Here is a 14193-nt window from a genome sequence, read left to right on the forward strand (position 1 = left end):
CAAAGTCGCAGAGAGCTCTGTCTTCTGAAGTTTGTTATCTCAACTGTCAGTCATTGTATTTTCTTTTTCTCCCCAGAAGATGGGTTAATAGTTCACTGGCCTGCTCTGTAAAATCATTTAGAATGCTGAGTAGCGTGTAAACTGCAAATATTAGAGAATGATGTAATGCTATAAAAAACACTATATAACTGAAAATAAAAATATGAGAATATTTTCTTTGCTACTAATGGTCTATTAATTGTCCGTACTACACAACCAATTATTTACATTAAGAAAAATTGCTCAAATATGGCAAGCTTATGTGATAAATAAAGTTTTAGGGAGTCACATGCACCCAAGAGTCAATTTGTTTTTACTAATTATTTGTACAATTCATTACATCATAATTTTCGCTTCAGTGTCTCTTTAAGGGGGCCCCAACTACTACTACGTTCCCTCTAATAAAGGGGTCCATCCTTCGGGTCAGCTGTTTTTGAGGCTACATTTGTTATGGGTGTGAAGACTACAATTTCCTCACTTGTTTTATGACCCTTGCAAGATGGTCTCCGAGTCCAAGGGTGTGAGGGTCACCAGGGGTTGGCAAGGGAAGGGGTGTGAACATTGGAGGGCCCAATCAAAAGTTTTTTTGCTGGGGGTCCCCCATGTTTTTGAACACTTTTATACATTTTTGGACACATCTCAATCCCATTTCACATTTTCTGGAGGACTAAATGTTGGAGTGGGCCGGTGGAGAAGGACAGGAAAATTCTCTGGATTATAAAAGGACCACGAAACAAAGTAGGCAGTTAAAATCTGACAGAACCGACAGGTTTTGGGCTAGTCCATCTCCTCATTTGGGATTCTCAGGGTTTTCCTTGTTTTTAACAGCATTTCCTGAACAGCAGTTTAACTGCCAAAATAGTAAGATACCAGCCCGTCTCCCTACTCACTTGCACACTATTTTGTCAGTTAGACTTTGCAACTGCTGTTCAGGAAATGCTGTTGAAAACAAAGAAATCCCTGAGAATCCCTCATGAGGCGATGAACTGGCCCAAAACCTGTCGGTTCTGTCAGATTTTAACTGCATAATTTTTTTCTCGCCATACTGGTCCTTTAAAGCAGATATACAGTTTTGCTGAAAAAAGCCTCTGAAAATTTTTAGTAATTAATTTCTTGTTTTACGTTGATTGTTAAACTTCAGTCTGTCTTTGTCATAATCCCTTGCATCATATCTCCACCAGGAGTCAATTGCATAGGCTGTGTTATCTCTTAGCATAGGAAGGTGCTCGTTATCAGACAAGATCAGATCATTGCATATCATAAACCGAGAAGGAGGAGCCGGCTCTGTGACAGGAGACGCATCTCCCAGTACCTTACGCCACCTGTCTACATAAGGAAAGTGAAACAGAAGTTCCAGGGAAGTTCTCTGCAGCCACCTCCGCTGATTCCGGCTTTCCGAACGACACACAAGTGTTCGCAACATCACAGAAATGGGGCTATACTTCTGCAGGACTGGTGTATATAAAGGGGGAACCATGGAGAGGCCACAGAACTTGCTGAAGGCAAACCCAGAGGCCCATAGAGGAGAGAAGCTGGTGAGTGACCCTCGGTTCTGTACAGGGTGGGCATGTAACTTCATGCATAAGGTGTGATGATCATTTCTTATATTCTGAACTTCGAAAGCTACTTGAAAAAGCTATCGAGGTCTCTTCTTGACTTTAATAGCAATTAGATGGCTGAAACACCCATTTCTGGGTATATATGTAGAGGGAGAGAGCAGAGGTGCCGATTCAGTAGATTGTGATCTACCTGTACATCACAATGGAGTCCTGAGCAGGTCCCACACTGCCGATCTGAGCGACATACGCGACGTACTCTGTCTCTGTGACTTGGATGAGCTCAGTGCAATATGCTGTCCAGCAGTGTAGAGGGTTATCGTGTTGCAAGGTGGGAGAGCCATACATTAAGAAGTATTGGTCCTGATGCAATTCAAGGTGATAAGTAGCTTGCAAATGGGAGCTACTTATCACCTGGCCACCGCACAAGGATTATCAACAAATACTATAGCTGGTTTTACATGTACGATGGCTGATCATTAGGGAGCATTACTTAGGCGAAAGCTCCTATATCACGGGCAATGGGGAGCGTGGTCCTTCAGCACCACGGCACTGCTGCCTCGCCCCCTCTCCCCCCGGGAGATGCGCGTGCACAGCCACGAGAGCCTGCAGTTGCCACTGAACATCCGCCACCCCTTGCTGCAACTGCCTTTCTGTCACTGACTTTGAGCCCCGCCAAAGCATCTCTGAAGCTCCAGCTGGGGCTCCCCATTGGTCCACTGTCTGGACCAATGAAAATCCTCATGAGACAAGACCATGGATCAATAGAGAGCCTTGGCGGGAGCTTCAAAGATGCTTTGCCGGGGCTCAAAGTCATTTACAGTGATGGGAGTCGCGGCGAGGTGTGATGTGTGCATATGCTGCAGTTTTGGCTTGCATCTATAGGTAGATTTTACCTGGTAGATCATTTTTAATTCGTAATTTTCTGTACTTGAAAGAGCACAGGCTCCTCTGATTGATAGAAAGAGAGTCAGAGTCTACATGATTACTTTAATATGTGCGTGTGTGCGTGTGTGTGGGGGGGGGGTGCTAAATGGTGTATACATTGGGCCATTGCATGTATAAATCAGGGACATCTTGTGATGCTATACATGTACATTTGCGTGTTCTGTCTTTGCTCACATGTATTTGCAAACATACGGACACATACAGTATTTACGCTTGCTAACCAAGTTCATATATACAACAGGTGCTTGCAAAACAACAGAAAATACAAGAGCCGGCCCCTTACTTTCAATATGGACATCAGACTGGTGGTGGTGGCCATTCTGCTTGCAGCAGTGAGCGGACGCCCACACAGGAAGCGGTGTCCTGCGTCCCGATATTTATCCGAGTCTTCTGTAGATATGGAGATACTCAGACAGCTGCAGCATGGCCACGTAAGTACTTTTACTGTTGTCTTTGTTGTTATTGTGTATTTACATATCATTCACTGACATCTTCTGCAGTACTTTATAGCAATTATAGTCATGTTACCATTACAAGACCACATTCATATTTTTTGAACCCCAAACCAACTTACTTGTTGCTCTCCTTCTACTGTATATGCAACAGCCCTCCTCCCATTCCATGTGCCGCGCTCTCTTCCATGTGTAACATTCATCTACAACAGCTTCCTTTAGTTATCAACAAATCATTGGGGCACCAACTCCCTATTTCCATGTGTTACTTGTGATTTGCAACCTCTTTATTCCATTTGCAGCCTCCTCTTTCATATGCTGCCGTCCCTTGGCCAGCTGCCACCCAAGACCCGGGCCTTTCCTACTATAGTCATAGTGTTATGTCCCTGATGTAGTTGAAGATCAATTTTGGGATGTGGAAGGAGTGCCCCGAGGAGACCCATGCAAACACAGGGAGAACATACAATCTCCATGCAGATAGTGTCCTGGCCAAGATTTGAGTCGGGGACCCTAGCGCTGGAAGGCCAGAATGCTACCCACTATACTACACAGTATTAAACATGAATGGAATGAGGGTCTGTTAGGAATGAGTGCATCCAACTGTTTTACGGCTGTTACAGGCTTAGGTGATTTCCCACAAGTGAAAATCTTTCTAAAGGTGGCCACTAACGGTCCAATTTCTAGCGAAAAATCGTTCAAGCGATCAGAAATTCTGATCGGACAAAAAAATCGTTCAGTACACCATCAACTAACCAATCATTGCTTCCTATCTATCACGACCAACAAGAAAATCCAAATTTTGGTTCGACGAAAATTCAATCGGACGATTGTTTTTATAATCGTTCATTATCGATTGTGCCCATCAACTGAGATTATTTACAACCAATCCGATCAGAGTTTCTGATCGCGCGAACGATTTTTCTCCAGAAATTGGACCGTTAGTAGCCAGCTTTACTCCTGCGTGATCCGTACAGTGGAAACACAGTCTGGCATAAGCAATAGGGACACCACCACAGAGTCACTAAAATGGACCTCCATTTGGTATTAATGGAAGGATGTACAGTATATACACAACCATAAGTCTAGAAATTTAGGTCTGTGTCACTAAATTAAAGTATGGGGGTCGACTTGTACATGAGTCAGACCTAAATTTCTGACCCATAGCCGAGGGGCTTGGTAATTGTAAAGTGAGCTGCAGCAGCCAGCATGCTTTATCACGCCTCCCCCCACCATCACCTTTTGCGTGGAAAACCACTACTTTGTAAAGCTTACTTTTGATAGGAGAAGGTTTTAGAGGCCTCCATTGCCTATGAGACATGGACATTTTTTACCAACCAACAGCTGTAACACTGAGCACACTGAGTAATGTGCATACGATTAGTGACATTCCTATTTGCAGCAATGTATCCAGTGGTAAGTGACACTTGATTGATAAAGGAACTGCCAAGAAAACACAGGTGTGAAAGTCCTGGCCACAACAATTAACAAGGACAGGGGCAGAGGGAAATATTGGGCTGCAGTTGACTATGGTTAACTATGCCAAAATGCTACTCAGCTGCAAAAAAAATCTATTCACATGCAAATTAAATGCAAATGTCCCTGCATGCAAAATGCTAGAAACAGCTAGATGTGCATACATATAGTTGATTTAAGCACTGTTTTTCTGGAACTGCAATTCTAACAGCAGTCTCAGAACATAAGTGACAAGGGGAAGAAAAAAATGGTCTGAGGCAGTTTCCAATAAAATAACAATATATATGTAATGTACAGACCGTGATCACAGTCTCTGGTGGCTGCAGGGAGCTGCCAGGAGCACGGGTCAGCAAAGTTCCCACTGGCTGCAAGGCTCTGCTCTGTTATATTTCAGTGATTCAGGCACAGAGATTTCAGCAATGAACCAAAATGCTATAACTCTCCTGATACCGGCCCTAACCCCAACCATTCTGACTGCCCAGAAATAACACCTACAAATAGCATACATAGACCTCACACAGGGGAGGGACTTCAATATTAAAACGATTCCTTTATGCCTTTAATAGGAATATTACAGATCTAAAAAGAGCAAACTTTGAAAACATTTCACATGATACTATTTCAAACATGTTAGGTGTTGTTTGGGCTGTTTTCCTATGGTGAAGCAGTCTTTGCAAAGCCCACAGCCAGATTACCGACTAACAACACAAGCACTTGATTGGGGCCCCAGTCACAGTCTAGGGGGCCTCACCAGCATGATCAACCCCTGTCTTCCCCTTAAAGACTCAGGAGGTGACCAAGGGAAAAAAAGTTAATACCTTTCATGAAGCATAATCCTTCTGGGACGCGGTCTGCGTCCTTGTTTTGCCCCATATTGTCTACAATCGCTAAAGAAAGCATCTGGAATGGGCCCCAACCGTCGGCATCCATGACCCAGAAATAGACCTCTGCCATAGCCTCCCACGCCTGCACAGTTTGCCAGGCCACTGGTGCAAATGCAACAATGCCAATGCACAGATGGCACAAGCATCAGCTTGGCCCCATCTCTGGGTCTCAAAAATGGCAGCGTTACAGGAGTTGAGCTCACTTACAGGCAGTTCATTGCAACTCAGGAGGGTACATACATGACCATTCTTTATATATCACCTTAACCTTTTTAAGTATGCCACGCCAGAATTACGCAAGCATTTCATTAACACAGCAGCGGCATATATACGACAATCCCCTGTGTTAAATTAGCATAATTTTTTTCCTTCAACATTTCAAAGGGCAATTTTGTGGGAGCTAACTTACCCTTCTGATAATGGCAGCTGTGCTCGGCATAATAATGTGCTGAGTTACACATACGGTTACGGTACATGTGCAGATCAGCAGAGTCCTAATGAAATGTCTTATTTTCTACAGGAAAATGTCATGTCCGTTAACGCCATGAAATGCCACAAAAGAATGCTGAGAAATAAGCCTTCTGTATGGGACCTGCCGGTAAGAGGAACTTCATATTCCTGATCTAACTGCTCTGCCAGTGTATACCTCCAGGTTTAACTACAGTGCGGTACTTAAATTACAGGCGCTGCAGAGAGCAATGATAATTGGTAAGGGGAGCAACGCCTAGCAGATCACACTTCACCTTTTGTCAGAGTGAAGCAGTCAGGATAATGACTGGTTGGAATCAGCAATAGCGGTGTATTATTTCATAATGAAGGGTTTTTAGTTAACGCTCATATAAAGGTAAAACATTTGAAAGCAGAGCTAGTCCTGTAAGAAGCAGGTAAAAATGACGCAGGGGGAGCCCAGTTAAAAATGGCGCTGCCGTAGGCAGCAATAATAAAAGCCGCGATCAGCAGCAATGAACAGTAAATATGGCGCTCGATGAATAGCAGGCAACCAGAACAGATGATGGGGTGCAGTGGTGTAACAATAGGGGCTGCAGTGCCTGCACCATGGGGGGGCCTCGGACAACTCTAGGGCTTGTTCAGGGCTGTTTTGGGGGGCAGGAAGGGTCGCAGCATGAGGGGATAGCACATTGGCGGGGAGGGGGGCCACTCTCCCCCTCCCTCACCTCAGGCTCTCCCCTCAGCACTCCCCCTCCAGCATTAATCGGCTGCAGGAGCAGCGGCAGACAGGGATACAACCATTCCTCCATGCTTCCACTGCGGAGATCCAATGTCTAAGTGCCCCAAGCTACTTCCTGTTTATCAGGAAGTAGCATCAGAAGCTTAGACATCAGACCTCCGCGGTGGAAGCATGGAGGTATGTATGCTTGTATTCCTGCCTGCCGCTGCTCCTATTGCCAATTAATGCTGGGGGAAAGCGCTGAGGGGAGAGTCCGAGGTGAGGGATGTGGGGGCCAATACTCTCCCCTCTGCTGCGACCCCTCCTGCCCTCTGAAACGGCCCTGAGCGGGCCCCAAAGGGGGGGGGGGGGGTCTTCCACATTTTTGCAGAGGGGCCCAGTGATTTATAGTTACACCCCTGATGGGGCTGGGTTAAATACCCACCTGTCCTGACATCTTCGTGTCACAGGTGATCTTCTACCCCGCCCCACTTATCCGCTGTACAGTTGTGCCCATGTTTCCGAAGACCGCCAAAGCTCTTTGGAAACCTCCGCCTGCGTTGCCATGGCCCCACTATAGCTTGGCAGCCACCAATTAGACAGCAGCTGGGGGGAGGGCCGCAGCAACACCGACGGGCGTGGGCGGTGCCTCTATTGCAATTTCGGAAAAAAAAATCACCAGGGCCAATTCTGTGAGGGAAGTGGAGCGATCACCTGTCTGGAGAGAGGACGCCAGAGCAATTAAGTATTTAACTCCATGACGGCTCCATCATCCATCTTTAGACAGAGCCTGCCAGTTTTAGCTTAAGTACTCTTTACAGTCAAAGACTGATCGCAGCCACTCTCCCCTCCACTTACGAGTGTGGCCAAAGTACAACCCACGTCTGCACTGCAGCACGGTGCTGCTCGAGTACTGCTTTTGACTCCAAACCCTGTGCAGGGCAGCTGTAATTATAAACGGAGAGGAGGGGAGCATGGCCGCGGAGGGGAAGAGAGTCCTGACCAGAAGTGGAGTGTTAACTGAGGATTTGAGAAGCCTCTCCATCATACAGATGCTTCCCTCTACTTACATAAATATGCTATTTTCTTATCGGATCACTCTCGCAAATATCGTAACAGTTAAAACACATGTAAACCCAATAAGAAGTAAGTTTCTTCCAGAGTAAAATGAGCCATAAATTATTTTTTTCTTATGTTTATGTCACTTTCAGTAGGTAGTAGAAATCTGATAGAACTGACCGGTTTTGGACTAGCCCATCTCCTCATGGGGGATTCTCATGGTGTTCTTTATTTTTAAAAGCACTTAGCGAATGGAGGTTGCTTCGTCCAGCTTCCAAAGAAGTGTACAACGAGCAGTGAAGCTGGCCAGCATCTCTGTATACATCCTTTTCAGGGAGTGTTTTTATAAGGAATAAATGCCATGCTGAGAATCCCCCATGAAGAGATGGACTAGTCTAAAATCTGTCGGTTCTGTCGGATTTCTACTACTTACTGTAAGTGACCGCAACATAGGAGAAAAGCAATTTATGGCTCATTTTCCTGTGGAAGAAACATACTTCTTATTTGTACATGTTTACATGCATTTTACATTTTACAACTTTTCGTGACAGCGGTCCTTTAATTACAGGTTTACTTTAGTAAGCACACAACAGACGGCCTTTACAAAGACAAATCTCCCGCTGTGGGATTGTGATACCTATGACTTTAATAGGTTAACCACTAATTAATCTTTTATTATTGGTCACTGTGCTCTAATGAGCCAGCCAACATAATAACAGTGAGTTCTTGGAAGAAAAACAGCTCATGTCTCCTGGATCTCGTATGTTCCCCAGGGTTCTCCTCTGTTCTCCAGCTCTGGTTATATAACGCTATAAAACGTTCTGGAACAACGCCTGGCTTACAAAGGCATAAAGAATTCATGCGGCTGGATCTATCAACCTGTCTTGAAATACTAAATTATTATTTTATTGTTTTACAGCCAAGTGACCGTCTGATCTTGACCTTGGAGCAAGTTTCATTAGTAGTGGATGTCCTGACTGAGATGTCCTCTTTTGCTCTTCCGGACCCGGTAACACAGGGCCTCATGGTCTTCCTGAAACTGAAGGATGATCTGATGACTTGTGTAAGTATGTATTCTGTGGTGTTTCTTTCTTTCACAATGTGACTGGATGATGAAGCAGGAGATATGCATTACTAATTTTCTCTTATCTGCGTACTGCAGAAAGATTCCCTGGACTATAGTGAACCCACCTCGTCCCAGTTGAAGGCCTGGTTGGCACATTTCCAGCGTTTTCAGAAAGTGGTAAGTATCTCCAATACTCTCATAAGTGGCATAAAAAGTGACTGGCCATTAGAAGGGGCAGGTAGATGTATACAGTATAAAGGAATACAAATATCCAATATATTCCATAGTGGCAATGCCAAGCACTGAAATCCACTACAAAAACTTTCATGGCTATGGTTACCAGGTTAGACCATGACTGGCCATTTCATGCAGGGACCTCCTCAGAGAAAGCATGGTTTATATAAAAAAACAGCCATTAGGTTGGGTGTAATGTTCCATCCACAGCTGAATTAAAGCACTTTTTCTGTTATTTTAAGGGTAATAAAGTTTCTTATGGTGGATGTCCAGATTTGTTTCTATTGAGTACATAATTTAATATGGATCTGTAGGAGGCATTAGGATAACATAGTAGATGAGCAGTCTTTAATCCTTCTAATATGCTGGAAAACAAAGTTCATCGATACATTGCCCATGCTACCGGTAAGCTTCAGATTAACTTTATGCACAAGGATTCTCCTAGTCTTAACTGGTACACATACTAGATGGGGCTCGGTCACGGGAGACGTTTGTAGCCATCCCAGACCACAACAGTTTCCAAGCTAAATTGCACCCTAGGTGTAAAAATGGTGTGGCCCTGGGGAGAGGGAGGGAGAAGTTGGGTCGCCCTCTCTGTGGCTTAATCCCAGTAAGGCCGCAGCTCCCCCCTTCCTCACAATGCTCAGGGTGGTCGCACGCCTGGCATGCCCCTAGAAACGGGGCTGTCCCAGACAAGAATCCAATGTGCACACTAGTGGCCCCAAAGCTTGTTCAAAGATTTAGCATTGTTATTTTCCTTACGTTGCGTGATGGTAGCAACTACATAACGATGATGCCAGTAAGAAGCCGACCCCCCCCCCCCCCCCCCCCCCCCCCCCCCCCCCCCCCCCAATAGTGCCTGCTGTAAATTTCTTGTGCTGAGCTGAGTAAGGTCACATGAGCAAGTTTTTAAAAACAGAATTTTTTAGTGAGCATTCTACTTACCAACCTAACCGAGGTCATATTTCGAACTTGTCCAGAGTTGGCCAAGCTCAATTTCAGAATATCGGTAAAGATACCGTATTTATCCAAAACATCAGCACACTGCAAAACTATGGTTTAAATTTTCAGTCTTTCTAATCAGGAGCACCACCCAGTGGCAGTTACTGGTTAGATATGAAATATTCATATTCAAAATGCATTTATGTGATGAGAAACAACATTGCTTTGAAAAATCATTATACATGCTATTTTTCCAACACAGGCCTCTCCTGAATGTGTACAGGAAGCTGTAATGCTAGGCCTTCTACGGCTGAGAGTGGAGGATGTGAGAGACTGGGCGCACAACCAATAACTACCGGTACTTACTGTTATATAAAGAAGAATATAAAGATTGTGAAAATTATTATAACATTCCTCAGAAGCTAAACAATCAATAACAATTAACTACACCATGTTCAAATAGCTGCTTACACAAGGAACATCAACTAACCACCTAAATAGATTATCTTCTACCTACTATGAAACAGGGGTCCTTAAACAATATCTTGCCCAAGATGCAACTTTTCTCACCTGCTGCTAAGAAAAATGTCTAGTCATCCAGTTTCTCCACAGGATTCTTCATGGTTCACCATTGATGTACATATCCACACATCCAATCAAAGACAAGTTGTCAACGACCTTAACCAAAGAGAACGTTTTGTAATCAGTACCGAAGCAGGACATGCTTACTGATCTAGCCAATCATCATCATCATCATTTATTCAGGACATGCCTACTCATATAGCTAATCATCATCATTTATTCAAAGATGGACTTGCTCAGTCATCTAACTAACCGACAGGACAGCAGTTATGGACATGCTTATTTATTCAGCCTGAAGGAGATATTTCTCTCACTTGTGAAATCATCATCATCATCATCATCTGTGGAAGGATGGCCTTTCCAAGACATCAGTCCACAAACAAGATTATACAGCAAATGACAAAGCCTATTTGCCCACACATCAGTGATTTATCTATCAGTCCATTCACTGGCTGATATACCTGACATAATCTCACCGGTATGAAGCTGATAGACCTGTTTTGTCAGTTATCTAAACACAAGAGTTCTCAACCATTAAGCAATGATACTGTAGATCTGTTAACTTTTATGTCCTTTAGTTAACCACTCATGAAGTTACTCAACAACAGTCAGAATGTGAGACCCATCTTTGGAGGTACTTATACCTTACCCAAAACAGGAGACTTGCTTAGCAATATTAAATGTCAATAGTTAGTGCGTACAACACAGGAATAGGTAGCGACTGGAAATAAGGGTGCATCTAAGGGTGATGAGAAGTACAATATCTGTATCGGTGGTGGTGCACTGCAATTAACAACCACCCATAAAGAGGAATCACTGTCAGCAGCAGGCATCTTCTGGAGGCAGTTTATCAGTTGTGATGTGCGTGGAACAGTGAGCAGAGAGTGAGTGCTGCTGACTGCTAGGGTGGTGTTGGTGCTAGACTTACCTGGCATTTTGTATTTCCTGATAAAGGGGTCCGGTGTGACTCTGAAACATTGGAATAAAGTATTGTGTGCACATTAACTTAACTGGCATACTCATAAGCTAACTCCAGAAGATGTCTGCCTGGTAACCTATGTCAGAAGTGGGATTTGAACCCACGTCTCCATTCGGACACCAGAAGGCCCTTGAGAAGGGAATAGAAGCCTCTTGAGTCTGGTGCCTTAAAGGGAACCTTAACTGTAAAAAAAATGAGCCCCCTGCAGCCATCCTGTGCCCTCGCAGTCACTCATGGCTCCTCTGGTCCCCCGCTGCCAGCTAGTTTCGTTTTTTACGCATTCCTGCTGGTGCAGGAAGCTATTGCAGACATCAACAAGTACGGTACATTTTTACGTGTTACGGGTGTAATGTGTAAAAATTTACTTATTACACCCGTAACGCGTAAAAATGTACTTGTTGATGTCTGCAATAGTTTCCTGCACCAGCAGGGATGCGTAAAAACGTACGCATGGCGGCCGGCCGACTCCCAGTCAGCAAAAACGAAACTAGCTGGCAGTGGGGGACCAGAGGAGCCATGAGTGACTGCGAGGGCACAGGATGGCTGCAGGGGGCTGGTAGATGCCCCAGGTAAGTAAAACTCATTTTTTTTTTTTACAGTTAAGGCCACTCGGCCATCCTGACAAGCGGTGTGCGCTGTGTTACCCTATGCTCTACATGTCTTTGGTGGCACCAACCAACCTACAGTTCACAGTAACCACGACTGAGACTCTATTACCGTGATGTAGTATGGAATCTTCCCCTCCATTTTACATAGCTTATTTAAACAGAAGCTGATTCCTCTTCATGAACAAAAGCGCACAAGGCCTGGTTGAACCAGTGAGCCATTTTTTGACTTTGTGTAAATATTGTTTTACTTCTGGTCGCCCTTAGTTGTACTATTACTTTAGTGGCAAACTGTCTGAGATCTTCAGTCAGAGATCCTCTCTCTGATCTATTTATATAGCTCATTCCAGAACTGATAGGGTTTTTGGTACTCTTTGTACTATTAAATGTGTGAATGCGATGATAAAATCACATTTTGAAATGTTAAAGTAATGCAATTTAATAGCATTATTGATTTTGCTTCTAAAACCAGCATTGAAAGTGCAGGGTCTTTTATTGTTTACATGGAGTAATTTGTAAAGCCCAATTTCAGCTGCTCTGCTCCACTGTATTGCTACAATACACTCCAAGGATCCACTTGGAATGCAAAAGACCCATACCCTCCAAGCAATTTTTTGTGATGATTTTTTACTCAATATCAAGCATATATAATTTAACAGAACTGTTAAAGAATGTTTAATGATGCACGCCACCTGCGGTGATCATTAATTTTTAAAGGGACTCCGAGCACCTCTCATGGGCATGCCTTTAAGACTCCGACCAGCACTACAAAGTACTTAAAGATGCATACCTTTATGTAGCTTGTGCTCTCCTCTTTCATTTGATGCCTGAATAGCTGTTCTACACCAAATAGTTTTCGTTCGATCACCCCTGTCTTCTCTGTTAGAGAAGTGCATCACTGAATGAAGCAGGAAGAGGAAGTGACACGCATGGCCATTGCAAGATGCTCCTCCAGAGCAGTCATAGCACGACTTTGTTGGAAGTAATCTGGCTTAAAGGCATGCCCATGAGAGGTGCTCAGAGTCCCTTTAAACAACTGACATATCCGATTAAGTGGTGGAGGATTGTTCCAATTCTTACTGACATTCACAAGCTTTGCCGCAATCGTGTAAACGATCATTTATTTGGCCAGATTGATCGGGGAAACGCCCTGATCGATCTGGCCGTAATCTGCCAGTGGGTACTTAGCTTTAGATTACGTTTCCCTGCCTGATGCTAGGTACACACCATACAATTTTCTGTTAGATTCTTCTGTTAGATTTACCTACAACATGGAAAAAAGCTATCTGGCAGGTAAATCTAAGAGAAAATCTAACAGAAATTTGTATGGTGTGTACCTAGCATTAGTAAGTAACCAAGCAACCATCTGCTCAGTGCTCTTCTAGTTCAGACTGCCACTCCCCTCTGAGACTTTTCCCCAACGCTGAAGTTTATTCAAGTGTTAACTTTGGTCTAGAAAAGGATATCATGTAGGAGGGGACAGTTTTTAATATATTTTAGTATTCTTTACTGTATCCTATTTATTCAATGTGATGTTTTTGAAAATCATTTTGTATAATTTATTAGTAGGTTTTTTTAAAACATGTTATTTATTTAAGTGAAAGTCTATAAGAAACTGAATGTTAGCTTTTAAGGCTACGTTTCCACTGTAGCATTGCATTTTCACATCAGGAAAATCACAAGTGTTTTTTCTGAAAATGAAAAAAATGCTTGGTATTTTACAAGTGTTTTTACTCGAGTTTTTACAATGCCCCTGATTTACATGTTCTGCCTAGTAACAGCATGACACATTCCTGGCAAGAATATGCACGAGAAAATTCGCAACGGAATGCAATTTTTCGGATTATATACGAAAAATCACATGCGAAAATATAGAGCAAGCTGTCATTTTTTTTCACACATACAATTTCATGCGAGAATTGGCCTGAAATGTAAACCAGCCCATTTACAAGCATTGGTTTTCACCTCTGCAGAAGCTGCTGAAATAAGATCTATGCCAGTGATGGCTAACCTTGGCACTCCAGCTGTGGTACTGGTGGAACTACAAGTCCCATGAGGCATTGCAATACTCTGACAGCTCTAAGCATAACTTGGGAGGCAGAGGCATGATGAGATTTGTAATTTTGTCACAGACGGAGTGCCAAGGTTAGCCATCACTGATCTATGCTATGCTCACATGTGTTTACAAAGCAAGCAAGATATGACA

General features: G+C 43.6%; 2 protein-coding genes across 25 annotated transcripts in view; one reads left to right on the plus strand and one right to left on the minus strand.

The window, feature by feature from the left end:
* Positions 1-14193, minus strand: part of LOC137528845 (leucine-rich repeat and fibronectin type III domain-containing protein 1-like protein) — a 688143-nt gene that overhangs the window by 581172 nt on the left and 92778 nt on the right. For 20 of the 24 annotated variants that reach the window (XM_068250501.1, XM_068250499.1, XM_068250496.1 and 17 more), the window contains one exon: positions 10392-10499. The exons of 1 other annotated variant lie outside the window; for it this stretch is intronic. The gene's annotated coding sequence lies outside the window, so the exon portion shown is untranslated. Of the gene's footprint in view, positions 1-2826; positions 2934-10391; positions 10500-14193 lie in introns of all 24 variants that reach the window. 3 more of the 24 variants (XM_068250485.1, XM_068250484.1, XM_068250488.1) reach the window with 2 other exon arrangements.
* Positions 1515-10195, plus strand: LOC137527347 (interferon lambda-3-like). The gene is made up of 5 exons (XM_068247856.1): positions 1515-1574; positions 5873-5950; positions 8499-8642; positions 8742-8822; positions 10084-10195. The coding sequence occupies exons 1-5, from the start codon at positions 1515-1517 to the stop codon at positions 10171-10173; spliced, it is 453 nt and encodes a 150-aa protein (XP_068103957.1). The 3' UTR covers positions 10174-10195.

Source organism: Hyperolius riggenbachi, chromosome 8, assembly GCF_040937935.1.
Source record: "Hyperolius riggenbachi isolate aHypRig1 chromosome 8, aHypRig1.pri, whole genome shotgun sequence".
NCBI classification, from domain to species: Eukaryota; Metazoa; Chordata; class Amphibia; order Anura; family Hyperoliidae; genus Hyperolius; species Hyperolius riggenbachi.

What these genes read in the sequence shown, in the direction of transcription:
- LOC137527347 (XM_068247856.1), top strand. Translation starts at nt 1,515, where the DNA reads ATGGAGAGGCCACAGAACTTGCTGAAGGCAAACCCAGAGGCCCATAGA. An exon ending in CCCATAGAGGAGAGAAGCTG is followed by an intron (nt 1,575 to 5,872) that starts GTGAGTGACCCT and finishes TATTTTCTACAG; the next exon opens with GAAAATGTCATGTCCGTTAA. An exon ending in CTTCTGTATGGGACCTGCCG is followed by an intron (nt 5,951 to 8,498) that starts GTAAGAGGAACT and finishes ATTGTTTTACAG; the next exon opens with CCAAGTGACCGTCTGATCTT.